Source organism: Manis pentadactyla, chromosome 12 (assembly GCF_030020395.1).
Source record: "Manis pentadactyla isolate mManPen7 chromosome 12, mManPen7.hap1, whole genome shotgun sequence".
Lineage (NCBI taxonomy): Eukaryota > Metazoa > Chordata > Mammalia > Pholidota > Manidae > Manis > Manis pentadactyla.
Window position 1 is genome coordinate 105,855,596 of NC_080030.1, and position 25,437 is coordinate 105,881,032.

The following is a 25,437-nucleotide window of genomic DNA, read 5'->3' on the forward strand; positions in this document are numbered from 1 at the left end:
GGGTTCACTGGCTGCTTCTTGAGAAGCAACACCGAACTCCATGGGACAGCAGATTTGAATAAATCTGAGAAAATAGTTGAGAATGCAAAATTTCATTCTCCCAGTTCTGACACAGAAAAGGAAAAACTGCGCATAGCTGTTGGTCCTCCCCCATTTGTTCCAATAAGAAGTACAGAAAAGCTTGTAAATTTATTCACAATGCAGAAGTTGAGATGAGTAAAAGAGCTGACAATGGCACCTTGCCTGAGTTTGATTTATAAAAATATTAGTGAGCTCGATTTTCTATATTTCGCTGTTTCCTTTGGGGAAGGATGAAGACAGTCTTTTTCATAATTAGAAAACTTCAGACTTCTAAATTGTCATTTATCACAATATCGTCTAGAATTCCGAAAACGTTCTGTGAGGGGTGACCTCTTAGGGGTTTCTGGACTTGACATTTGATAGAAGTTAGGTAACCGAATATCGTAGTGGCATCTTTTTCCTATACACACCCTGTCATTCAAGGCATAGAGTTTATCAGCAATGTCGCTGCCGATTAAAACTGAAAACAGGCGGGAGATGTAACGATGCTGAGCAAAGAGTAAGTACAGTTTCTTTCTCCTCCAAGACACATATCGACAGTCAGTTTCTGCTGTGAGAGTTACCTAAAAAAGCAAAAATGAAAGCAGAAAACCACATATAAACAAAGCGCAGGGTGCAGTTAAAGTTCTGCCACATTTTATTTGCCCCAAGTTTTAAATGAATTTCACTTGCTGCTCTTTTAGGTTAATAAAGCCCATTGACCCACAGTATACTGTAAACATAGGAAAGGAAACTATAAAGTTTACTACTATATATATATATGTATATAATTTATGACATAAATAATCACAACATTGTGCCCATCCCAATTTACCCATTTTCTAAATTCAGGTGTCTATATTTTGAAGTGAGATCTACTTCATACTAAAAATAATAACACTGTCTAATGTTAGAGAAGTATTTCCAAGTCAGTCCTGAAGACCGTGGACGTGTAACCCTACTTCAGTTTCTGTAGTACAAAACAGAATCCATTTACCTACTTACTCTGCATATGTATCTGAATTAGTATTTGCATATACACACGTCATGTATTAATATAGGAAAACAATATACCGTGACAGACAGAACCTGCTGAGATCATCAGGTGTGGCAGCAGAGTAGTGACAGTAAGTTTAGCATTTTGTTGCTAGAAAACAACTGAAATCCATCCACATCTTAAATGTAAAAAAACACTATGTAATAAGGGCAGATTTTTCATTCTTGGTTTTCTTCTAAACTGTCCCAGTGGCGGTGTTTAGTGCACAGTCGAATCTCAGTGAATTATATTTTAACTTCCATATATGCAGTTAAGCAAAGGGAAGTTTAAGAATGTTTCCAGTCTTTTCTGCCATACAGTATACCCGTCCTTCTCCTGTTGCTGAACCTCTAGAGCGGCACTGATCAGTGAGGGCTGAACGGAATAGGCAAGTCATGCACGCTTCAAAGGACATTACAGAGTTAAATATAAATTGTTCCTCTGTCATCTGTTGTTCTGTTTGTTAGCTGTTTTGAAACAAACAATGTTTGTGTGTTCAGAAGAGGCTGTGCTCACTGCGCGGTCTAGTCATCCCTTACCTGAAAAATGCCTTCCTCTGTGGGTCTCAGGGAGTCCCACTCAGGGGAGTCCAGAAACTGGAAGGGGAAGATGTAGTGCAGAAATTCGCCGTCAACCGTCACTCTGATCCTAGCAAACACAAACAGCATCATTCCTGAGGGATGCAGGAGGCAGGCGCGCGGCTGGGGGCGAGGACGGGGGCGGGGCGGGGTGGGCGGCGTTTCAGACTTCTGACCACCTTTTTGGCTCTTAAGATTTTGAAGGCCAAAATATTAAATACGTTTCAGTAAGTAACAAAATCTCCTAGAACTGATGTACTGATGTTCCTCACACAGGATTCTGAAATGCTGGGTGAAATGCATCAGAATATTCATCAAGCTATACATTTATGATATGTGCGCATTTAAGTGTGTATATTATAAATGCATATTAATAAATTTATTATTTATCATAAATAATAAATGTATGTTATCTCAATAAAAAGTTTAATGCACTGAGAGTTTAAACAAAGTAGGAGAACACTGAAGAACATAAAGGAATATGACTATAAATACCTCTGTAAACGAAATAACCTCTTAAAAATATGAATAATCACATTGTTTCCTTCCCCAAACTTTCTCTTTTCAAAGTTTACATATATATATACACATACACATAAATGAGGTGCAGCCCCCCTTTTAACAAGAGGGCAACTGCTAGAATTTGCTGAAAATAATGTGATCGCTCTAAAATTTAAAGGTTCTCTATTACAGTTGACCCTTGGACCACACAAGTTTGAACTGAATCACACATACATATATGTAGATTTTTCTCAATAAATATATTGAAAAACTTTTTGGAGGTTTGCAGCAACTTGAAAAAACTTGTAGATGAACCATGCAGCCTAGAAATATCAAAAACTTAAGAAAAAGTTAGGTATGTCATTAATGCATAAAATATATGCAGCTACTAGTCTTATTTCATCATTTACTACCATAAAATCAATAGTAGGCCATTAGTAGTTAAGTTCTGGGGAAGTCAGAAGTCATACCTGGATTTCCAACTGCATGAGACCCCATGCCCTAACCCCTGCATTGTTCAAGGGTCAACGGGACTTAAAAGGATTCCCTATCAGAGTCTATTTAAAATACTTTGCATGCCAGCATAAGTATTCTGTTAATTCAAGCTGGCACCACCTTCTTTAAGATTCTCAATGATGAGCTTGAAAACAAATAGTATATCCAGACAAACCAATTCATATAGTTGATTTCTAATTAGAAATAGTAACACTTTAGATTATATCATACTTCAAGTAAATAATACCATGTACTCTAAATGCCTATGTCCGTGACTCATGGGTCAAGGTCCTTCTCGTGTCTCAGGGCGCTAAATATAGCCCCAGACTATGCTATGCCGAGATGGAAAAATGCAGCAGAAAGAAACACAAACTCATAACAATATAGAGGAAAAGATGTGTAAGCACCACGCGTACAAACCTTCCCGAAACAAGCAGGGAGAGTTTATCGATGGAGGTTTTCCCCTGCATGGCATAACAGTGCTCCTTTTCCAAAGTAACCACTTCAGAGCTCAGAGCAATTGTTCTGAAGACGGGCAAAGAGGTCCCCAGAGGCTGGAAAAGGGAGCCATACAACAGCTGGAATTCTCGGGCAAAAGTTATGCTGCGAACTTGATATGCGATATGGACAAACTGCACGAAGCAGATGACGAACAGCACAAAGTTCCAGGAGAACATGTCAGCTGCACAGATGTCTACCCAAGCCCAGGCAGCAGAGCAAAGAAAACCTAACCCCAGCAAACTGAAGACGTATAGGAGCCCGAAGAATCCACTGCCACCCATGAAACCTACAACAAATAAAATACTGGCGAGGTGATAAATGGCTCCTTCAGCCTCTTGCTTCCAGCTGGTGCACACCGGGTGCTCATCTACTAGGTTCTTCCATAAGCTGGAATTTCTTTCCATGGCTGTGCTACCCTTTGGTTTCCCTCATCAGTTGGCATGAGATGATGTTCAAGCGAGTAATTAAGTCCTTTGCTTTTCCATCATCAGGGTCTTGCTAAGTGTCCACAAAACCACAGAAAGCCTGGACACGAGCTGTGGCGATTAGGGTCTGGCATGAATGGATCTTGAAAAACTAAGAATCCCATGCTGGCTTCTCTAAGTTCACCTGGGCTCCTGATTTAGATCTGGCCCACAAAGATTTTGTGTTTTTCTCTGCAAGAAAAAAAAAAAATAGATGCCATTAAACAAGGTGACATTCCATTTTCTATGAAGTTAGAGTATTTTAAGCACAAATACCGTCAAGCGTTAAATTTCTAGGATATAAAATGAATATTTTGAGTTATGCTTATTGATAATAGTAAAGTATTTACAAAAATTTAGTGTTTATTAGAATCGGCTAGCTATGTTTTTTTCAAAAAAGCTAAGTGCTGTCTATACTCAGTCTCCGTAACAGTGGCTCAGTGTACTTCGGAATCCCTTCAGACACTGACTGAAAGTGAAGATTCATATACTCTTTCCAGACATACTGAGCCTGAATCTCTGAGGGTGGGACCAATGTGCTGGTATTTTGAGAAAGCTCCCCACATGATTTAGGTGCATCAATCCATGGCTTTCCACGGTCCACCCTTTGAGAGATGCTTTTTTAACAGTATGTTGTTCATTCTTTCTGGCTAAAGAATTCCAGGCTCAGAGAGGCCAAGTAATTTATCCCAGGCCACACAGTGGTTAGTGGCAGAGCAGAACGTCAGCACTGAAGCCAGTATGCTGGACCCAGTCATGTGGCCTCTCCTACAAGGTATTTTAAGTTAGACACTGTCAGGTGCCCCAGTAAATCAATAAGTATAAGAAACACATAATTAGGAGTCAGATTTTAAGAGTACCTAGTAGACTGTGACAATGTTTAGTGAAGGAGATTCAAAGGATTTGAGAAATATAAGTTTAGTTCTAGTTTACTGTATTAGGGTCTATTCCAGGCTAAAGCTTTCATCCATATAACTAAGTAAATAATATTAAAATTCCTGCCACTTACACATTTATTTACCAGATGGTCAAAAATGTTACCAACTTGTTCCTCTGCAACATATATTCTCTACCCTTCCAGCCATATGGTAAAAATGCTAATGTGGGATCTGAATCAGGAGAGATTTAACCGTGACAGAGCTGTAGGGTATGTACCACTCGCTACCGGGTTTCTTTACAAGAAATGGTTTCAACGTGAAGCAGTCATTAGATTGATTTTTTTAAAAACCACTATGCCATTCAAAAGCCTTGAACTTGTGTGCTATATTTAGTATGTTTATTTTTGAGACAGATATTTCCAGAACACCTGTCACTAAAATATCAGGTATCACAGATCATGTCTCACCGAAAATAATACACACACACAGGGGTGGAAATGGCTACAGGCTGAAGTCAAAAAGGGAACAGTGTAAAATCACGAACAGAAGTAGAAATGGAAATAAGGAGCTGCGGCCGTTGTTGAAGTTCCTGGTTCTTCAGCTTGGAAAGTGATTCTTTTTTCAGCAAGTAATGACTTTAAGAACACCACTAGGTGAATCCTTAAGAAAAGAAAAACCCAGGCACTTATAACTTACAGTCACATTGTTATTTTTATGTAAGCTGCTTTCAAATACATTTTAAACGTTCAGCATCCCCCGAAGTCTGGCCTCCCCCCAGCACTCTGTGATGAGATTCAAGGCCGACCAGCACCCCGAAGGTGTTTAATTTCTCCTCTTTAAACAAAACACAGAATTGGGTGCTAGTGAATAGTCACAAAAAAGAAATAAAAAAAAAAATGATACAGTAAGTAGTGAAACACCGGACTGCAAATGTTAACCGCCCTGCTGTTTTACTTTAAAACTAGCATTATTTTAAATGAAGCAATTCTTCAGGAAACCAAATACAGCCACTGAAGCCAATATTAAAAAGCACCACTAGTGGAGCTGTGAACTTTGGTTTGAACTTCCTTAAAAATTTATAATCCTCCACAAAAGGTTAAAATGATGCTGATAGAGGCCACCTAAAACGTTTGCAGCAATTCAGAAGGGAGTTGATGGGAATCTTGTCCCCTTAAAATCTTGACTTGCGGGGTAGACTGGACCACCTCCATTCCAGGGGTGTGGCCCGGGGACCAGAAGAGGGACTGTGCTTCCAGTCGGCTTCTGATCCCTGCGCCGGATCGCACAGCCCAGGGTGCTGACCTACCCTGATCAAGTAACTCCACACCCAGCCTTTCTCCACTTCATGTGCTTTTAGCCAGTCACCAGGACAGAGGGACTTTACCAGAAGAGGAAGGACTGACTGGCAGGGGCAGGTGAGCCTGTGTGCCACTGACACATGCCAGCAGCACTCTCTGAACGCTGAGCACGACCCATCCACCCCCTGCCTGCTCTCCAGGCCTGCACCCTAAGTCATGTTTCTGGGTCAACGAATGCTGACATGCCTAAGGGGCCCAGTGGATTTCTTAAGCCACGTCGATCTTGCCTGCAAATGAAGTCAGTGCACTGAGACACGAATGATGGAAACAAAATCAAGTGCAAATAAGCACAAAAATGCCAACCTCCCCTTTTTTTTCTTTTTAAATTGTAAAACCTGGAGTTACAAAAGAATAAGGAAATGTAATAAAGGAAGGTACAGGGATGCTGCATGGAGTGTGATATAAACTTGATGGCAAACTGCTGAAAATTAGCTCAGAAACTGCACTTATCTCCTCAGAACTTACACATTTATTATCTCATTGCATCACGCTTCTTGCCATGAGGAAGTCAGAATCCAAATCATCACACCCGGCTCACAACTGAGAAAAGCAGGACGTGAGTCAGGTTAAGTATCTTGCTTCAGAGAAGGGCGGTAAGTCCCGCAGTGGGTGGGAGCCCAAGGCCCCCTCCTCCCAGCGTCATGCCCTCTCCAGCCAGCAGCGCCGCCTTTCAAGGCAGTGAACCCAGAATGTGTTGGGAGAGCAGAGAGATATGCTGCCAGGATGGGTTTGCAAGCAAATGATAATCTTAACACTGAATGTTTAAACCTGCTCTATCTGTAATGCTTAGAGTACAGCCAGGGACATAGGCTTGGAAAGCCACTCATGAAATAATTCACTATTATCACCTAACACTGACCAGCTTCCCCTCCTAGATTCTGAAATTCTTCGGGGGCAGAATGTTTTTGTATTTCTGATCCCCTAGCAGTCGATGAATGTGGCTGGGATACGTTGGCATAGAGGTGCGAGCATTCTGCCTTCTCCACGCCCACTCTCTATCCAACTTAATGGATGTTCTGACATCTGTCACCAAGGGGAAGGGAAATGGGGACGACCCCAACATCCAAGCGTGTTCAGTACAAAGTCACCAAGGACACTATGTATTTAAAATGTCTGTGAAACTCTGGATTCACAGGGGAATCCTTTTGTCTTCTCACAACCTTGAGTCCCTTAAGAGCAGCTGAATTCTTGGTCTGAATAAAAACAAGTCTGGTAGCTTGTGGTATTGAGTTAGTTTTGGTTGCTAGGTAACCCAGAAGATCAAACTTCTGTCAATATTCTCATTAATTGGAATCAGGTCGCAACTTTTGGTATGTGTTCCATATGTGAAATAATCATTTACTTAAAGCTGGTTTTCTCCACTTATCCTCAAGGAGTTATACTTCTTAAGGAACTATGTGCCTTAAAAAATTATCCCATTTAATCTTCCACGAGGAAGGCACTATTATCTCCATCTTACAGATGATAAAATTGAAGCTCAGAGAAGATAAGTAAGTTGTTCAAGGTCACATTGCTAATCCTGGAACTGAGATTCCATCCAGGTCTGCCTGACTCGGAAGCTCACGTTCTAAACCACATGGTTTAGCTTCTACAGTCCCAGGCTTTAGAAAAATGGAGGCTTTCATTTCCTTCCTGCTGCTTACATGACCTCAGGCATGTTTAGTCATCAGTAAAGCAGAGGTAATATCCCCTATTCTAGCCACTCTACAGGGTGCCAGAAAATGCAAATGAGAAAATCTTTATTACAAATTCTTGGCAAATGTTTGAACACTATAGAAATGGCATCGCTGCACTTGTGGCTTATATGTCACAGAGCTAAACTATTCAGGGACTATAGGTTGTAAAAGCTTTCTTCCCGCAGAGCATTACAATCGAAGAAAGATACACAAACGTCGCTTTGGGCTGCTACCCATCTTTAAGTCATACATTCTAAACTTACCCGTGCCTGAGTCATCATCTCTGTCACTCTTCTCTGTCTTGGATCCTGACCTTCAGCTGCTGGGAGGCACAGACCCATAAGCCGTCTGCCCTGTAGTCTTCACTTTCCAGTGGCCAGGAAGCCAGTAACAAGCCACCTTAGGTGAGTGTTTAGTGCTTCCCGGCAGGTGTCCTCAGGATCACCTGGGCGACACACCTTCTCCTGTGTCTTCTCATTTCTATGCTTCGCTAGGTGAGGAGACGTTCTCCTTCCAGTGGGGTCCAAGGCTCGGGGGTGTCTTGCAGTAGCCTTTCCTTAACAGGGTCGCCTGAAGGGCACCCTCTAGCTCGGAGTTTTTATGGCCTTTATTATCTGTCTGCCTGACTTCCATCATATACTATGTCATACTGTCCATTATATACATTTTTTCCTTTTTAAAGTGTCATAATTTTGTCCTCTCAGTTGGGGTACATATTCAAGTAACTCTTCTAAAGAAACAAACATTGATAATATGTGTATTTTAACATTATATGTGTACATTTGCAATTCCCCTCCATCTAGAACTGAGTGAGTCTTCAATAAGTGCTCACGGTCTGACGAGGCTAACAACACTCAGGTCACAAAGCAGTGTGTTTGGAATACAATTTTGGAACAAGAGGGTCAATGAGTCAGGAAGCCAGGCAAATATAGCCAATACCTGAATCCACGGTTTAGGTGTTGGCCTAGGAAGAAGGAAGGGACGTAATTAGGCTATGATTAAGAAGCACAGGAAAGAAATGTCTCTACTGAGACAGAGGAACAGGGAAGGGTTGAAGGCACTTGGAACTGTAAGAGATTCCAACGTTTGGGAAGCAGTCCGAGCAAAGGAGAACCCAGTTCCAGCCGCGTTTTACCCGATGCTCTTGGTCCAGCAACAGGGTTCATGGCAGAAGATAAGGGGCAGGATGGAAGGATATTTTAAGCGACTATTACAGAGGACAAAAATGAATAAAGGCTGGGGTTGGCAACATTATCCAGAAAGTGAGTACAGAGAGGGAGGGGAAGTCCAATGGCCATGATCAGAGGCTTTGGAATCTAGGATCGTGCTGGCCAGTGGCACCATTAGCCACGTGTGGCTGTCGAGCACCTGAAATGTTGCTGATTTACCTGAGATGTATTGTATACAGTGGGTTTCAAAGAGTTAGTACAAAGATAAAGAATGTCATTAATAGTTTTCATATTGATTATATATTGAAGTGATAATGTTTTGGAAATGCTGAGCTAAATAAAACATATTATTGAAGTTAATTATTAAACTTAATCTCTTATTTTTTAATGTTGCTACTAAAAAATTAAAATCACCTATGTGGCTTACATTATATTTCTTTTGGACACTGCTGGTCTAGGGCCTCTTAAGAAACAGGGAGAGGGAATGAAGATATGTGGCATGATGCTTTGCAAACAGTGCATATGTTTAAGTGTATAAATGTGGAAGAATTATCTAAGATTAAGAACAGAGAGTTGATATAAATGTAAAGTACATTGGCTATGATATTCTTATGCTACAGTCAGTTCGCTGTTTCCCAAGGCATGGATGTTACCATCTGGTTTCTGCTTAAGAGGTGGCCAACCCCACTACGGCTCTTGGCCTTACCCTACCACACGGGTCATCATTTTTTCCTTTTGCCTTAGGAGAATCCCACTTTCCAAAGCAATCATATTACATGACTTCATTTTCTCATTTCATCTTGTGATGATACCTTATAGAATACATGGGAAATCCCAGCCAGATAATCTCAAAATTTTGTACTGGAGATTGGACACTGGCCTTGTGGATTCCAGAGGGTCCACACATCGTCACGCATTATGTGGTCATTTCCTGAACCACTGTACTCCTAGAGTGGAGTATGTCTTTGACCTTCCACACCAATGAACCGGGCCTTCCTTGAGACTTGAGGAAGTCAGAGGACATGTGCATAGGCTGTGCTGGACTTGTCTGATTCTCTCAGGTCTCATGTCTCAGCTAAAGTCACAGATGATCATCTCCAGCTGTGTTTGATTCCTCATTTTATCACATATTGCGGCAGGCAGAATTCTACAACAGTCCCCAAGACTCCTGTCCTGTAGGTTTCCACACCCTATAATCCTCTCACCTGGACTGTCAGCCAAACCTGTGAATGGGATGGGACAGATCCTTCCTTGATTAGGTAACATTATATGACAAATGATGGTGGAATAGTCACTCCTGTGATTATGTTAAGTTATCTAAGACTCCACTGTAGGACTGAAGAGGGATTGGAAATTAGAGAGACATATTCCTGCTGGCCTAGAAGAATGCAAATAGCATGGTGTGAACTGCCTATGGGGGCCGCCAGGCGAGGAACCGCAGGTGGTCTCTGTGAGCTGCAAGAAGTCCCAACCAGTAGTTACCAAGATAACGGGACCTCAGTCCTACAGCTGCAAGGAGCTGAATTCTGCCAGCCACCTGAGAAGCTTGGGAGAGGACTCTGGACTTCAGATGAGGAGTGAAGAGTGGCTGACACGTGGACTGCAGGCTGGTGAGGCCCAGAGCAGAGGACCTAGTTCAGCCATGCCAGGGTTCCTGATTCACAAAGACTGTGAGTTAATACATTTGTGTTGTTTTAAGCCACTAAGTTTGTGGTAATTTCTTACAAGGCACCGGAAACTACACACCCATACACTGTACATAAGGCTTTTCTTTAATCATCTACATTTTGTGATACACTTGGAATTCAGGTCTTTGAGCAGAAGACACTCAATCCTTGCTAGACTTAACTCAGGAAGATCAAGTGCAAATGGCTCTTCAGTAGTATCTGGAAAACAAGACACTGTGACAGCCTGGGGATTATATTTAAATTCACTGTGGTTCCTGGCACCACTGGAGAGGTTTTCCTTTCATGTAGTCAGGTGGCCCCAGCACTGTTAAGCAACTGGGCACATGGGCACCTTCAAGAAGAGTTATGTCATCCATATACTAAACTCCAAAATTCCTAGAATATTATGCTTCCTTGGTTGACTTTCAGCTCAGTTCTTCATAAAATTAAGCCATATATATAGGCAAATACTTGGTATTTCAGACACATCCAAAGATTTAACACTCAAAAGACAACCCATAGAAACTCAAAATAAGACAGCTCTGTAATTCTCCTAATTGTATGACCACTAAGTTCATATGAACCATGGGAAATTAATGCAATGTCTAGTGGCCAGCTTCTTAATCCTCCTATGCTACCATTACTATTACCACCACCACTACAACTACCAGCACCTACCACTTACTGAACACTTACTATGTGCCAGGCATGTTTCTAGGAACTTTAAAATATTATGTCATTCGATCCTACAACTTTCTGAAGGAAGCAGTTTTGTCGTCCCACACTACAGGTGAAAAAACTGAGGTCTTGGGAAGTGGGTTGCCCAAGGATACACAACTGACAAGAGCCAATATTCCATCCCAGGCAGGCAGATGCAAGTGTCTGCTCTCTTAACCACGAGGACATGCAGTTTGAGTCTAAATAGCGAGACTTACTGGAACAAATCAACATTCCTGTTTTCTCCCTTCAGTTCTGGATTCAATGAATTTAAACATCTTCTTAAGAAATTTACAAATTTTTTCAAGCAACAGAGAGAGAGCAGGATGGTTCCCAGATTGGACCACTCAGCACCCTATAATTCTTGATTTAAAGAAACAGGAGACTTCTCAAGTTTGTCATTTGTTTCAAATATGCAATCCACAAAATTACAAATTTTTTCAAGCAACAGAGAGAGAGCAGGATGGTTCCCAGATTGGACCACTCAGCACCCTATAATTCTTGATTTAAAGAAACAGGAGACTTCTCAAGTTTGTCATTTGTTTTAAATACGCAATCCACACGCTCTGCTTCAAGTTTTTCTGACTGCTCCATATCCTGGGAATGGTTAAAGGCACACACAGGAAGCCACTGACTTATGCTCAGCTGCCGTGGTGTCACGAGTACGTTCACCAGACAGTCCTGATGAAAGGGGCAAGACAAGCTGCTTTGCACGGACTCATCAAACGGTCTTTGCTTGTAGGAATCAAAGGCAGACACCTTCCTTTCCCTCTCCTCCAAGTGATCATCTATATGCAGCAAATGAACTCAGTTTTCTGTGTTTGTTTAGTTCAGGTCCTCACGTTCCTTCTGGTGAACACATCTAACATGTTCATGTTTGCAATATGAATAATAAATACAAATAATAAATATGAATGAAACTAGAGTTAATCTTTTCTTTTTCATCTTTCTTCTGGCTAAATAACCAGGTGCACCCTCACAGCAGAATCAGCGATGCCGAAACCCTCCAACAGCCACTACTCGTGCTGAATGGAGCCTGTCTGCAGGGTGTGGCGATGGCCTTTCGAGGTGTTTGTAGAGAGACAGGAGCTCCCCCGTTGACTCAGAGACAGATTGCTCACTGTTTGGTCCTCCATCCACGTACTCAACGATCTTTCCATTTCTTCCATTTCTTGCAGCCTTGTTACTGATTTTGCAAAGTTGCCCCAGACACACGTTTCTTTTATTTTTGCAGCATTTCCTGTCACAATCGTCAATGTGGATTATTCCCTTCCTCCTGCCGCTCAGGAAATACCCCATGCACTCTTGATTCTTTCAAAGTATTTGATTCTATCAAGCTTCTATTCAATAGGGAAGCTTTCCTTTTGCATGCACTCGGCATTGTTGAATCAAGATGCTTAAACATTCACTGGCTGTTGAATGAGTGTGTTTATAGATAGAAAAATTCACAAGTGCGAAAGAATAGCAAAACACAATCTCGCAGGATAACGTTCAGGGGGCCAGAATAGCGGGCAGATGTCTGAGGCGTGTACTCTGTGTGCCCTTGTGTATTCCTGCCCAGCTCCAGTCAGCTGTTACAGTTTCAGGCGTTCAGCTGGTGTTTCTGGCTGAGTTCATTACTCATAAGCAAGTGCAAAATTTGAGTTACATTCACATTGTTCCTTAATAATATTTCAGTTGCACTAGAATGACACTTGCTTTCAAAACCAGCATTACAGCATAATTGACTGCATAGCTCTCAAATGCCCAGGAAAATATTATTAATTAGCATATGTAATAATTCAGTATTACCATCGTGGAGCTTTGCATTTTAGTGAGATTCAAATGTTGACACTAAGCCCAGTCTCAAATTATGGATCTATTTTAAATAGCCCCAAATACATCTTCTGCGCAAATAAACTTAAGCTACTTAAAACTGACTTCAAGTCAGTTGTTGCATGCTAAGTTTTTAAATACATGCTACATTTTAAAACAGTCTAAAGTCTTAAAAATTAAAATGCAAACAAGCTTGTTTTTAAGAACTTCTATCAAAGACCAAAAACAAGCAAACAAGCCCCCAAACATTACAGGTGTCACCAGCATGGCACATTACACAATAATGTGTCTATATCCTTCTGTTTGTATGAATGCAAAGGAAGACATAAGAAATGATCTTCCCTAATGTTAAAGTGCTTATTTCTGGGTGGTGGGATACTACTTTTACTTTTTTCTTTGTGTACCTCTCTATTGTTTGCATTCTTCATAATAATTTCCTGCAACAGTAAGGCGTTTTTACATTAATTCGAAAATTTCTAAGTACAGAAATTTCAAAGCACGTAATAAAAACCCATGAACCCAACAACTAGAATTAAGCAACATTTGTCAAATTTTTGGATCTTTTTGATAATTTTAAAAAATTCCACAAAACCTGAAAATCACCATGGATTGCTCTCTCGGTCCATTCCCCATCTACCCACTCTCTCTCTATATAATTGTGTTTATCATTCCAGGCCATCCAGAATAACTTCTTAAAATTGCAATTTAAAAATGAAATGCAAGATTAAAAATGTGTCTTATACTGTGGGGTTGTTTTATTCAGATTCACACTTAAATTCTTTTTCTGATAAGTAATTTTAAGCATATACTAAAACAGAGAAAATAGTATATAATAAATCCCCATATACCCATTACCCAGATTCAACAATTATCAAGACTTTGCCACATACACTTTTTAAAATTCAAAGCAGAAATGAAAACCTACTCTTCATCCTACAGTTTGCTCAGTTAGTCAGCAAACACTAAGAAGAAAGGGAGAACCAAGGTGAGCTGTGCTCCTACTGTGTGCCAGTCACTAGCTCTTCTGCATACAGACTCGTCTGGGGCAGTGGGGGGGCGGCGGGGAGGGTGGTCACAAGTCTGCAACCTAAACAGTATCATCAGAGTCGTTCAGAGTGGACGATGAGGCTCGGAGGGAAGCAGATTCTTCCAAAGACAGCCAGTTGCTTGTCTTTCTGGAATTCAAATCCTCCTCTCCACCCCCACCCAATTTCAGAGTGTGTGTGAGTCACTGGAGGTTATGATTCTGTTGAAGAACAGACAGTAAAGAAGGTCTCACTCTGGATCTGCGTGAATGAACACCTGCATTCTCTCTTTTGGAGGACGATCCAGCATTGTGACTGGAACTTTAAGTCAGCAACTTTTGGTTATTTAGCAGAGAAAATACCTGTTGTAACTTTCACCGTAAGACATTCTTCCTATAACTACTTCGATAAAAGAGAAACCTTTACCCTTTCCCTTTCAAAAGACTGAATTAATGATTTAATATACTCTCGTAAATTCTTAGTCTCTGTAGTTCATCATCTCAGCTGACCAATAGCCATGAGTACAAAAAATGATTTCAACTGCAATTTTCAGGCCTGCAAATCTATGATGGATATTTTTCAAAGCAGTTTTGAAACTTCTTGCCTGCCGTGTTGCCCCGAGCTGTTATGCTTATATACTAGACAGCGAATGCTTCGTTACTATTCTTGATCTTTCCTGGAAACTGTTTCAAAATACACAGAGATGAAGGCTCTAGTGTGTTAACCCATTAGTCCGTCTTGTGGTAAGAAGCATGGGGTTTTGGTTTCCCATGAAACACTTTTATTTAATAGCATGGAATGTCACCATTTAGAATCATGGGATGCATAATAATTCAGCTATTTTCGAGAGACTGATGAGCTGTAAACTCAACTATCAGATGTCTCCCCGTTGATAGGCTTAAAATTTTAGGACGGATAATGTCTTACTCTGGGTTTCAGTTAATATTTGTATTACAAATTCTTCAAAAGACAGTCTCTCCGGGAAGGACAGAGCCTTAAAGATCACCTGCGATCAGCCAGACCTCTTCATTTTGCAAACACAGAAAGAGGTCCAGTTTTCGTTCTATTTTGTTTGTTGTGTACCACAAGGAGCAATGCCAGGTTACTGTACTGGTCACACCACGGATAGGTCCATCCAGCAGTCCCTGGTATTAAAAATGACAGAAAAGAAAATAGCCACCACACCTTAGTATGGACTGAGAGCAAAAGTTTTTTAAGGCCGTCATAAAGGTCAATTACAATCAATGTGCAAGCTTGCACACTCAAAATACCTAACTACCAGAGTTAGAGTACAAGGTCTCGGGGAGGAAGACCGTCACCTCACTAGACGTGCAGGAAATCAAATTAGGCTCAAAAGTGGGCTTCGGATTCTACTTTTCCATTTATTATTTATATACAGATCAGTTTCACTTTTTGCAAATGCCTTCTGGCTAAAATAATTTTTTGCCAGAGCCCTAATTACTGTTATTTTGATTCTGTGCCCTTTAATTTTTTTTTATACTTTTGTAAGCGAGCCTGGTGATGAGGTAATTTAGTGGTTTTCAAATTCTTTGCTTGTTTCCCGACCTCTATTTTTCTCCTTTTTCCTTTTTTTTTTTTGGCAGGGGGGATGCCCAAATGGAGAAAACAGCCCAGTGCGACCTTTGATGAGGCAGCTTTCCAGGGTTCCCCAACTCCGCGTGAGAACACCGACCCTAGTCAGCCCCTTGCGGGCGGGGGAAACTCCCGGGCGCCGCGCGAACCCCGGGGGAACCTCAGGCTGTCAGGGCCTCCCGGACCGGCTCTGCCCCCTCGAACACCCGGCCCCTGTCTTCGGGCTCCATCCAGGACGCCCGGGGCAGGAGTGGGGCCAACAGAGGGCCTGGGGGAAGGTGCGCTGCCCGGCCGACGGCTCGAGTCTCCAGGGCGCCCACGCAGGTCGCCGGGGGCCCCGCGCTGTCCCGAGCGGGCGGCGAGGGGCGGGCGCTCCGGGGTCCCAGGCGCCCCGAGGCCCGAGGGTGCGCACGGCCTCGGGAGGGCGGCGGCCGAGGCGCCCCGGCCGCCCTGCTTACCTGTCCTTCGGCGCCCCGCGCAGGTTCCCCAGCCGCGTGCGCTGGGCCCGCCCGGCGGTGGCCGAGCCCCGGCTCCGGTATGCGCGCTCCGCGCCGCCCCGCGCCCGGCGCCCCGCGGCCGCCGCCGGCTCCCCAACGGCTCCCGAGCGGCTCGGCGGCGCGGGCGGCGACCGGGCCGGGCGCGCGCCCCGGGGCGCACGGGGAGGGCGGGGGCGGCGCGGCCGCCCGGCTGCTGCTGCCCGTAGCCTGGCGGCCGCCGCGCATCCAACTTTGCAGAGACCGGCCCCGAAGCGCACGCTGCGCAGGGCGGTGCAAAAGCCCAGCGCCCCCATCACCCCAGGCGGGGAGCGACCAAGTTAACTCCTGGAGCGAAAAGCAGCGGATGCCTTTTCTCTCCTTCGCCCGCCGCCGCCCCTCACACCCCGTAAACAAAATGAGCACAGAAATGAGCAGCGGAGGGATGGGAATATTTGGGCGTATAGGACAGAGGAAGGCTTCATTCAAATCAGTAGGCACGTCAAAAAAGCAAATGGATAAAAATCATAGAAGGAAAAAATTTAAATGCAAATGATCAAAAAAGAATTCAAATCAGTGATAAGCCGAATGGTTACAATTTAAGGCAAAAATCAAATGCATTTTTTCCTCCTATGAAATCAGTGAAGTTTTGTTTTGGTCATCAAACCACACGGTGGTTGGTACCAGCGAAACGCACGACTAACTCAAGGATTTCTGTCTCCTCCCTTGCTCGGCATCCTCACCGTCATTCTGTATAATCATGGTGGGGACGATGATTCCAGAAACAGAAATTTATTCAGTAACCAGTATCTCACTTGGTCCCCAAACTAACCACAAAAGTAACTCATATAAATGGTAAATTGACCTCTTTTACTGATGCTGGTACCGAGGGTCAAAAAATACCCGTATTCCTACAGGTGGCTGGAAACCACTTGACTCCCACGCATTTTGCTCTTACTCTTCATTCTAGGAATTTATTCAGAGATATTGGAAATACGGTTTGGACTGGATTTTTGAACTAGTCCATGATATTTTACATATGGTGTATTTCATACATACTTCAAGTATGAAATATGGCCAGGAAAGAGAGGCCATGAGCTTTGATGTCAGATGTGCTCTGGGTTTAAGTTTTACTTCTTATTTAGTGTTGTACATGACAATTTTTAAAGGGTTATATTCATGGCTTTATTTAATTTAAAAACTCAGAAGTGACAAAGGTATGTTTGTGTGACACAAAGACTCTAAAGTGACCCCTCGATTCCCACCACCTCCTGGCATTCACACCTTGGCGGACCCCCCTTTCCTTGAGGGCAATGGAATCTGTAATGTTTGCAAACAATAAATAGAGCAGCGGCGATACATGCCACTCCTGTGCCTACACTGCGTCACAGAGGATTTCTCTTGCTGGTGGACTGTCCTTTCTGGCTTGATGAAGGAAGGGACCATATTGGGGAAGTCCGTGGAGCAAGGAGGTAGGAGGCCTCTAGGAGCTGAAGGCAGCCTCCAGCCAACGGCCAGCAAGATGCCGAGACCCTCAGGCCTGCAAACACAAGGAAATGAATTCTCTCAACCATCGAAGTGATCTTGGAAATGGATTCTTCCCCAGTCCAATCTCCAGATGAGACTGCAGGCCAGAGGACACCTTCACTGCAGCTTTGTGAAACCCTAACCAGAGGATCCAGTTAAGTTGTGCCTGGACTCCTGACCCACCAAAATTGTTAAGATAATAAATATCTGTATGATTGGTAATTCACAGCTTGTACGTATTGTTTAGATAGGCAGCATATTAGTACATGCAGTGTAGTCTCTCTCATCAAATTTTGTGTTAAATATTGCTGCTCTGTTGCATTCTGATTTTTCTTTTTCTTACTACTTTGCATGCATGTTCCTTCCTTGATCTTCATTTCACTTTCATGAGACAAAAACTCTAGTGAAATGGTGCCCCACAGATTAACCAGAGGTCTAGGGCCCCCTGGGACTTCCAGCTGCATTTCTGCTTCAAAGATTGTGTGTCTGAGACCCACAGCCCTTATCTCTATGGATCCTTTGGGATATTCTCTTGATTAAACCTGTGTGGATGGAGAGAAGCCCAGTCCGTAGCTTGGGCAACTCAAGTTGCTCTCGCAATGTGAAGAATACTTCTGGTAAAGAACTAGGAGTAGGCGAAGTGCTAAACCGGGTCTCATTTCATCCACTTATCTTGGGAAAGCTTTAATTTGTGGCTTCTAGGGCTTTTCATTTTCTTTTCCCTTGACATCAACTTTCTCCTCCAGCCTCAACCCCTGGAGGTTTATATACTTGCTTCCAGATAGGAAGGCAGCCTAGCTTGTTCACCAACCTCTCCTTCTTCCTTTCTTCCTTTTTTCCTCTCTCCCTCCTTCCTTCTTCCATACTGCTTCCATTTTTTAAACCACTGTATAATTCTCCACAATTCCCTGCCTCTATATCCCTCATTTTCTTTTTATTATAAATCCTTCATTATACAGGTAATACATTAATATAATGTCATACGCCAGTGTGTATTGTGTGACACCAAACTACCTTTGTTAGCTCTCTTTTACAGACAACAAAAACCACTTGGAGCTCGTTTGTCTTTTCATATATATAATCATTCTTTTAAACTGCTGCATAGTACGATCATATTATGTGTGTGTCTGGTTTCCTTCAGTTTGCGTAATGTTTCTGAGGTTAGTCCATGTTGTAGCCACCATTTGTTAATCTATTCACCAGTTGATAAACATTTAGGTTATTTCGACCTTTTGACTATTGTGAATAGAGCTCCTCTGAACATTTGTGTGTGCGCTTTTGTTTGTCTGTCTGTCTGTCTGTTTTCAGTCCCTTTGGGTATATACCTAGGAGAGGAATTGCCAGGTCGTATGGTAATTCTATGTTTAACTTTCTGAGGAACTGCCAAATTTTCAACAGCAGCTGTAGCATTTTACATTCCCATCAGCAAGTGCGAGGATTCCTATTCCTCCACATGCTTGACAATACTGGTTATTTCCTTAAAAAAAAAAATTTCTAGTAGGTATGAAGTGGTATCTTGTTGTTTTGATTTTCATTTCCTAATGGCTAATGATGGTGAACATCTTTTCATGTGTTTGCTGGCCATTTGTCTACTTTCTATGGAGGAATGTCTATTTGAGTCCTTTACTTACTTTAAATTGGGCTTTTTGTTGTTGTTGAGTTGTAAGAGTTCTTTATATATTCCAGATCCGGGATGACCCCTATCAGAGACATGATTTTCAAATACTGTCTCCTGTTCTGTGGGTTGTTTTTCACTATTTTGATAGTCCTTTGGTATACCAAATTTTTTAGTTTTGATAAAGTCTACTCTTTCTTTTGTTGCTTGTGCTGTTGGGGTCATTTCTAAGATCCATTGCTAAATCCAAGGTCATGAAGATTGACCGCTATGTTTTCTTAGAGTGCTATGGTTTCAACTCTTTTATTTAGGCTGTTGAACCATTTTGAGTAAATTTTTGTTGTTGTTAGTTTTTCAAAATGTTATTCATAAAATATCTGTCCTATTATAAGCTCAGGTTTTCATTCCTTTTTGCTGACTTAATTATTTTGTAAAAAATGTGGTAACTTCTTTATTTGAAAGTTTATTTTTTATTTTTTATTTATTTTTGAGAGGGCATCTCTCATATTTATTGATCAAATGGTTGTTAACAACAATAAAATTCTGTATAGGGCACTAAATGCACAATCATTAATCCACCCCAAGCCTAATTCTCCACAGTCTCCAATCTTCTGAAGCATAACGAACAAGTTCTTACATGGAGAACAAGTTCTTACATAGTGAATAAGTTCTTAGATGGTGAACAGTGCGAGGGCAGTCATCACAGAAACTTTAGGTTTTGCTCACACATCATGAACTACAAACAATCAGGTCAAATATGATTATTCATTTGATTTTTATACTTTATATGTGAATCCCACATTTCTCCCTTATTATTATTATTATTATTTTTTTAAATAAAATGCTGAAGTGGTAGGTAGATGCAAGATAAAGGTAGAAAACATAGTTTAGTGCTGTAAGAGGGCAAATGTAGATGATCAGGTCTGTGCCTATAGACTAAGTATTAATCCAAGCTAGACAAGGGCAACAAAACATCCACGGATGCAGAAGATTTCTCTCAGAACAGGGGGGGTGAGGTTCTAAGCCTCACCTCTGTTGATCCCCAATTTCTCACCTGATGGCCCCCCTGCGACTGTGCCTGTCTTAGGTTGTTCCTCCCTTGAGGAATCTTACCCGTCTCTGGCTAACCAGTCATCTTCCGGGGCCATACAGGGAAATGTAAAGTTGGTAAGTGAGAGAGAAGCCATATTGTTTGAAAAGGTTAGCTTTTTACTTCTTTGCAGATTTATGCGCTGTGGCTTCGATGCCCAGCATTTGTCTTGAGGTATCTTTACCACTTGGAAGAATTATGATACATTTTGAGTAAATTTTTGTATATGATGTGAGGTAGGGGTCTAACTTCATTCTTTTGTTTGTAGATATACAGCTGTCCCCGTAGTATTTGTGGAAGAGTGTATTCTTTTCCTGTTGAGTGGTCTTGGCCGCTTTCTAAAATGAATTGGCCGTAGATGTGGGTTTATTTCTGGGTGGCCAGTTCTATTCCATTGGTCTTTAGGTTAGTACCACCCACTATTTTGATTACTAATGTGATTTTTTTGGGGTAAGTGTTGAAGTCAGACAGGGTGGGTCTCCCAACTTTGTCTTTCCTTTTTCAAGATCATTTTGGCAATTTGGGCTCCCTTGGAATTCCATATAAATTTTGTGATCATTTCTTCCATTTTGGCAAAAAGGTCTTTGGGATTTTGATTGAGATTATAGTGAATCTCTACATCACTTTGGGTAGTGTTGCCATCTTAATGACATCAAGTCTTCTGAATCATGAACATAGGGTATCTTTCACTTATTTCAATCTTTAAAATTTTCAGCAATGTGTTACAGTTTTCAAGGTACACATTTTGTCCTTCCTTGGTTAAATTTCATCCTGACTCTTTTGCTCTAACTCTCCACCTGTCCTCTGTCCCTTTTCCTCTTTTTTTGGTCTTAGACCCTGAACACTTGCCCCAGCATGACCAGGAAGACCCTCATCTTCTCCATTGCTGTCTGAAACAAGTGTGTGCTGTGTCTGGATTCTTCTTTAGTTTGTTTTTGTTTTTTTTTTTTTAATTTTTCCCCAAAGCTTTGCATCATCTTATCTGAACATGCTCCTCCAGTCCATTTCCTGAGAGAGTCAAGGGCACCCTGCCTTTCAGTGAAGGGCGCCTCTTGTGGAAGACGTCTGCACCTTTGCCCTCCGGGAGCCCCTAGTCTCTGTTTAATGGCAGAACACCTGCTTGGGGTAGATTGGGGAACCTCTGAGACATTCAGGGTTCTTAGGAGTTCAGTGAACCCTGAGATCCAGAGAGCCTCTGCTTAGTTTAGAATGTCACTGCTTCTGAACATCCATCTGAGATATTTCCTAAAAGATGAACCACAAACTTCTGTGTGTTCCAGGGAGGCCCAGGAAATTTTCAAAGTTTCATTTCTCACCCCAAGATATATTCTTATATAGTGCAAGAGGCAAACAAAATATTTAGGTTAGGAAAGAATATTGAATTTTTTTGAAACAGTAATACTTAAATTTTTACATAATCAAAACTCTGCCATTATTATTTTTACATAAATTCTGTTCTGAGCAAGACCTAAATTCAAGAAATCAAGTATGTAGCTAAACAAGTTACTTTTCAAATAGTAAGTAAAACTAATCAATATAAAAATTACAGTTAAATCAAAACAGTATCATTATGGATTGATTAAAGAAAGATAAGCACTGATCCGTGAACAAATGAGCAAGAACTGAGTGTGAAATAGTCCTAGTCCACCTGATCAAATAAAAATCCAATTTACTCAATTATATTTCAATAAAACTAAAAACTTAATTGTAAAGTAACTAAAAATGAAGAAAATATAATAGTCAATATATGAAGTAGACTACAAATGAATAAACAATATGAAAGAAATTTATTTAAATGTTCATTTACTAAATGAAGCAATTCAAATATATTAAAATGCACAATTAAACTCCTTTTTATAACATTATAACCATCCAAAGAATATTCTTCTGTGCACAGTGTAAAGAGGGTGTTGCCATGTGCGTAAGAACACAAATCTTAATGTCAGGGCCATATAAGCAGTTGTTCTCTCTCAGAAAAATGGATGGAGAACGAACAACTGTTTAACAGCTATTGCTTTTCTTTGTGTCAAAGAGGGTCTAGAAAAAATATGAAGGTCAGCCTTTGAGCTCCAAGTCAGCCTTTGGGGTCCAAGTCAGTCACAGCCCATCTGTGAGGCCAAGAACCAAATGACTGGGTGACCGACATTTGTGGAACCTGGGAAGAGCTGGGCTTTTGTGGACTTGGCTCATGGCAGGGGCAGAGGCTAGAGTGTCCAATTCTCCCTGTGCTCCTCAAATCACTGCATTGGTTGCAAATTCATTCATTCAATGAATATTGATAAAGCACCACCATGTGCCAGGCACAGCCCTGGGCACAGATGGGCCATCTCCCACAGCCCTCACTGTGGCTCTGTGGTCCTCTGCCATGGCAAGGCAACAATTTGAGGTTGGCAGCTCCTTCCAAATTCCAGATTCCGAGGAGAATAGACTCAGAGAAGACAGCAGACAAGCCCTTCACTCTATTCTGCCCCTTGAACCTGATTTGAGTGACTTGATTTAGTTAATTTAATGTATGGAAATAATGAACAGGGCATGTCTGATGTTCTGCCTTATAGGTAATTTTAAGGGTTGGAATGGAGACACATGCAAAGAGAAAAATAAATAAAAGTGGCTCACATTAGTAAGCCCTCTTTTAGGGCTTGTTTTTGCTAGATTTTAATAAAGACTGCCCATTTTAAAATTCAGGAGCCTTAAAGAGTTTTTGAATCACAAAGTATGTCTGAGTTTCAGAGGGGAGAATTGATGTTCACAGTTAGTAGAGAAATGGAAAGTTGCTCAAAAGTATAAATACAGACCAACTAAAGTAAAGAGAAAACAACAGGGTGGACAGGTGCATGTCTCTGAGGACTTGAACTTTTTTATTGATTATTTTTCAGCATTATTCTACATTCCAAACACAAGTCTATTAAGAAATTGTAGGTGCAAACTTTATTGATAACATGTTGGTCTTTTTAAAATTATATCTTTCCTAAAGCCTAGTAGAATGTTTGTGTCAACATTATCCTTGACAGTTAAAAGACTGAAAGTTGCAGAACTAAAAAAAATGGTAGACCTCTGCAGAAGGTCACCCAAATACACTGCGGCTCAAGCCCAAACTCTGAACAGTTCTGAAATCAGACTGATAATTTGACCACTGGCTTGGTGATTGAGCGTGGTAGGCTGCTGTCGAATTTTCAGATTAGCAGAGCCCAGGAAGGCCTTACCGACCTGGAGGCTTACCTTTCAGTTAATTTTTCTTAGTTCTTCTCAGGTTTTGATATAAACCATACCTCCAAGGCTATAATTAAGATGATAAATGATCTAGATGTTTTTAATATTCAGTATCATTAACTATTTTGGCCTTTTTTTTAAAGTAAAGGGAAAAGATCTGACTCCTTAGAAGTGCCCTGGTGGACAGGACCCAGGGACGTGTCGAGTATCTCCTGTCCGGGATTGCTGTCATTAAGAGAGATGATGCACATTCAGCCCTTAGCATAGCATCAGGCACCAGAAGCTATTTCATCATTAATCTGTGCCTCTGATCCATCTCACTGACTATTATACATCTGAGTTTTGTAGGGAAAAAAATATATATAGTAAATATATGATCTTTGTAATGTTGTTTATCTTATTCTGTACACTTTTCTGGGTTTTTTTCCCTTTTTTATGTTAACTAAATCATCAGAGTGAAATCTGGGGCATGTTCGTGCTGTGTGTGTAATCAGAAAAGAAGCAATTAAAAGGAAAAAGAATGCTTTAGGAAGAGCAAGGCCATGAGAGAGAATCCTGCCTTCACTGAGGACCATCAGTTTGAGTATTTGGTGTCTTTCCCAGGCCTGTGTACAGAGATGATGGACTGCTCTGGCTTCAGCTGGTAGGCATCCCGCCATCAGAAATATTCCTCCGATTACTCTCTGATAACCCGCTACAGGCAGGAGCCTGGGGGATCCCTAGGTGCTGTCTGTGCACCTCCTCCAGGCCGGGGTGCAGTGCTGTGGGTGGGGGGTGGAGAGGGAGCAGGCGGGGTAGGCGTGGACCCTCCTACTGAGCTCCTTGGAGCCCTGCTTGGGAAACTGATATGTGAAGCCAGCGCCCTTGGGATTGTCTGTCCAGCAAAAGGGCCTGCTGACCAGTCACTTTTCCTGTGAATTAGTGTCCAGGCCTCATTTCCCCGCCATTAAATGAGAGGAAGACAGTCATGTCTGGTCCCGCCGTAGAGAGGCTTTCCAGGAATCAGCTCAGTGACGTCTGTAACTGGCCTCAGGCACATGTCTCTGGCTTTGCTACCTTTGTTAGTGATGTACAGGGTGGATTCCTAGAACCCCGAGAGGGAAAGGGACTCAGGAGTCCCCCGTCCAGCCCTGTCTTCCAGGAGGGCTGCGAGCAGGCCACACAGGCTGCCAGGCTGGCTGTCCCTCAGCTTCCCTGCATGACTTATTTATGGCTCTAAAACCCAGCGTAATCGGTAATGTCCTTTCCATCCCTCTTGAATCTTTCCACTCTCAAACCAAACCCCTCATGGGACTTCTTTCAAACCGATCCCTTAGTCTTTGGACTTCTTCCAAGTTCTTTGGATCCAATTCCAGTTGAGGAGCTCTAAACTCAGCATTTTCTCTAATAGGTGCTAAGCAGTCTCGAGCAGAGTAAGATGATATGTATCCTTCAATGCCACACAAAATTGATTCTGCGCAGAGGGCGCATGTTGCGGAGGGCATATGGGGCTTTGGTGACCAAGCCGACTGAGATCACAGTCCTGCTGCGCAGCCCGCCTGCTGGTGTGCACAGTCTTTGCTTTGCTTCTGACCGTCACAGGTGAGAAGGAAATGAGAATCTCTCCTAAGGTCACTGTGAGGAGTCAATGAGATAGTACATGATGTAAAGTGCTGGGTTCATGCTGTTGCTTTCATTGTTTTAAAAAGGCTCAAATACAAGCCAATTCCTTCATCTGGCATTAAACGGAAGAAATGTGATCTGTTCCAAAGCTGGAGAAAAACATGACCATAGTGGATTTACTGAAAATCAGAGCAGTCCTGTACTCTAGATGTTCCAGAGTGTCTTTAACTGGCTTTAACTTTTTCCTTCAACATTAACTTTAAAGCCAAGCTCCATGATAAGATCCAACTTCCCTGGGTAAGAGTGTGCCTAACAATTTTATAGTTCTCAGCACTTTACAAAGCAGTTCCAACAACCCATTGTTTCAAGTTTAGTGATTTTGGAACC

At 42.0% G+C, this 25,437-nt stretch overlaps 1 protein-coding gene and 1 long non-coding RNA gene across 3 annotated transcripts in view; one reads left to right on the forward strand and one right to left on the reverse strand.

Annotated features, from left to right (window-relative positions):
• Positions 1–25,437, forward strand: part of LOC130679892 (uncharacterized) — an 84,917-nt gene that overhangs the window by 14,737 nt on the left and 44,743 nt on the right. The gene's annotated exons all lie outside the window — the stretch shown is intronic.
• On the reverse strand, positions 177–17,731 carry POPDC3 (popeye domain containing 3). Of its 2 annotated transcripts, XM_036902870.2 has the most exons (4): positions 15,992–16,168; positions 3,091–3,827; positions 1,636–1,744; positions 177–644 (listed from the first exon to the last, which is right to left on the reverse strand). In XM_036902870.2, exons 2-4 carry the CDS (start codon positions 3,573–3,575, stop codon positions 360–362), a joined length of 879 nt encoding a protein of 292 aa, XP_036758765.1. In that variant the 5' UTR covers positions 3,576–3,827; positions 15,992–16,168; the 3' UTR covers positions 177–359. The 2 variants fall into 2 exon arrangements, with proteins under 2 accessions (XP_036758765.1, XP_057345438.1); XM_057489455.1 differs by lacking the exons at positions 177–644; positions 1,636–1,744; positions 3,091–3,827 and adding an exon at positions 13,654–15,085 and having other exon boundaries at positions 15,992–17,731.

What these genes read in the sequence shown, in the direction of transcription:
- POPDC3 (XM_036902870.2), bottom strand. Translation starts at nt 3,575, where the DNA reads ATGGAAAGAAATTCCAGCTTATGGAAGAACCTAGTAGATGAGCACCCG. An exon ending in TCCCTGCTTGTTTCGGGAAG is followed by an intron (nt 1,745 to 3,090) that starts GTTTGTACGCGT and finishes TGTGTTTGCTAG; the next exon opens with GATCAGAGTGACGGTTGACG. An exon ending in CAGAGGAAGGCATTTTTCAG is followed by an intron (nt 645 to 1,635) that starts GTAAGGGATGAC and finishes TTGCTTTTTTAG; the next exon opens with GTAACTCTCACAGCAGAAAC.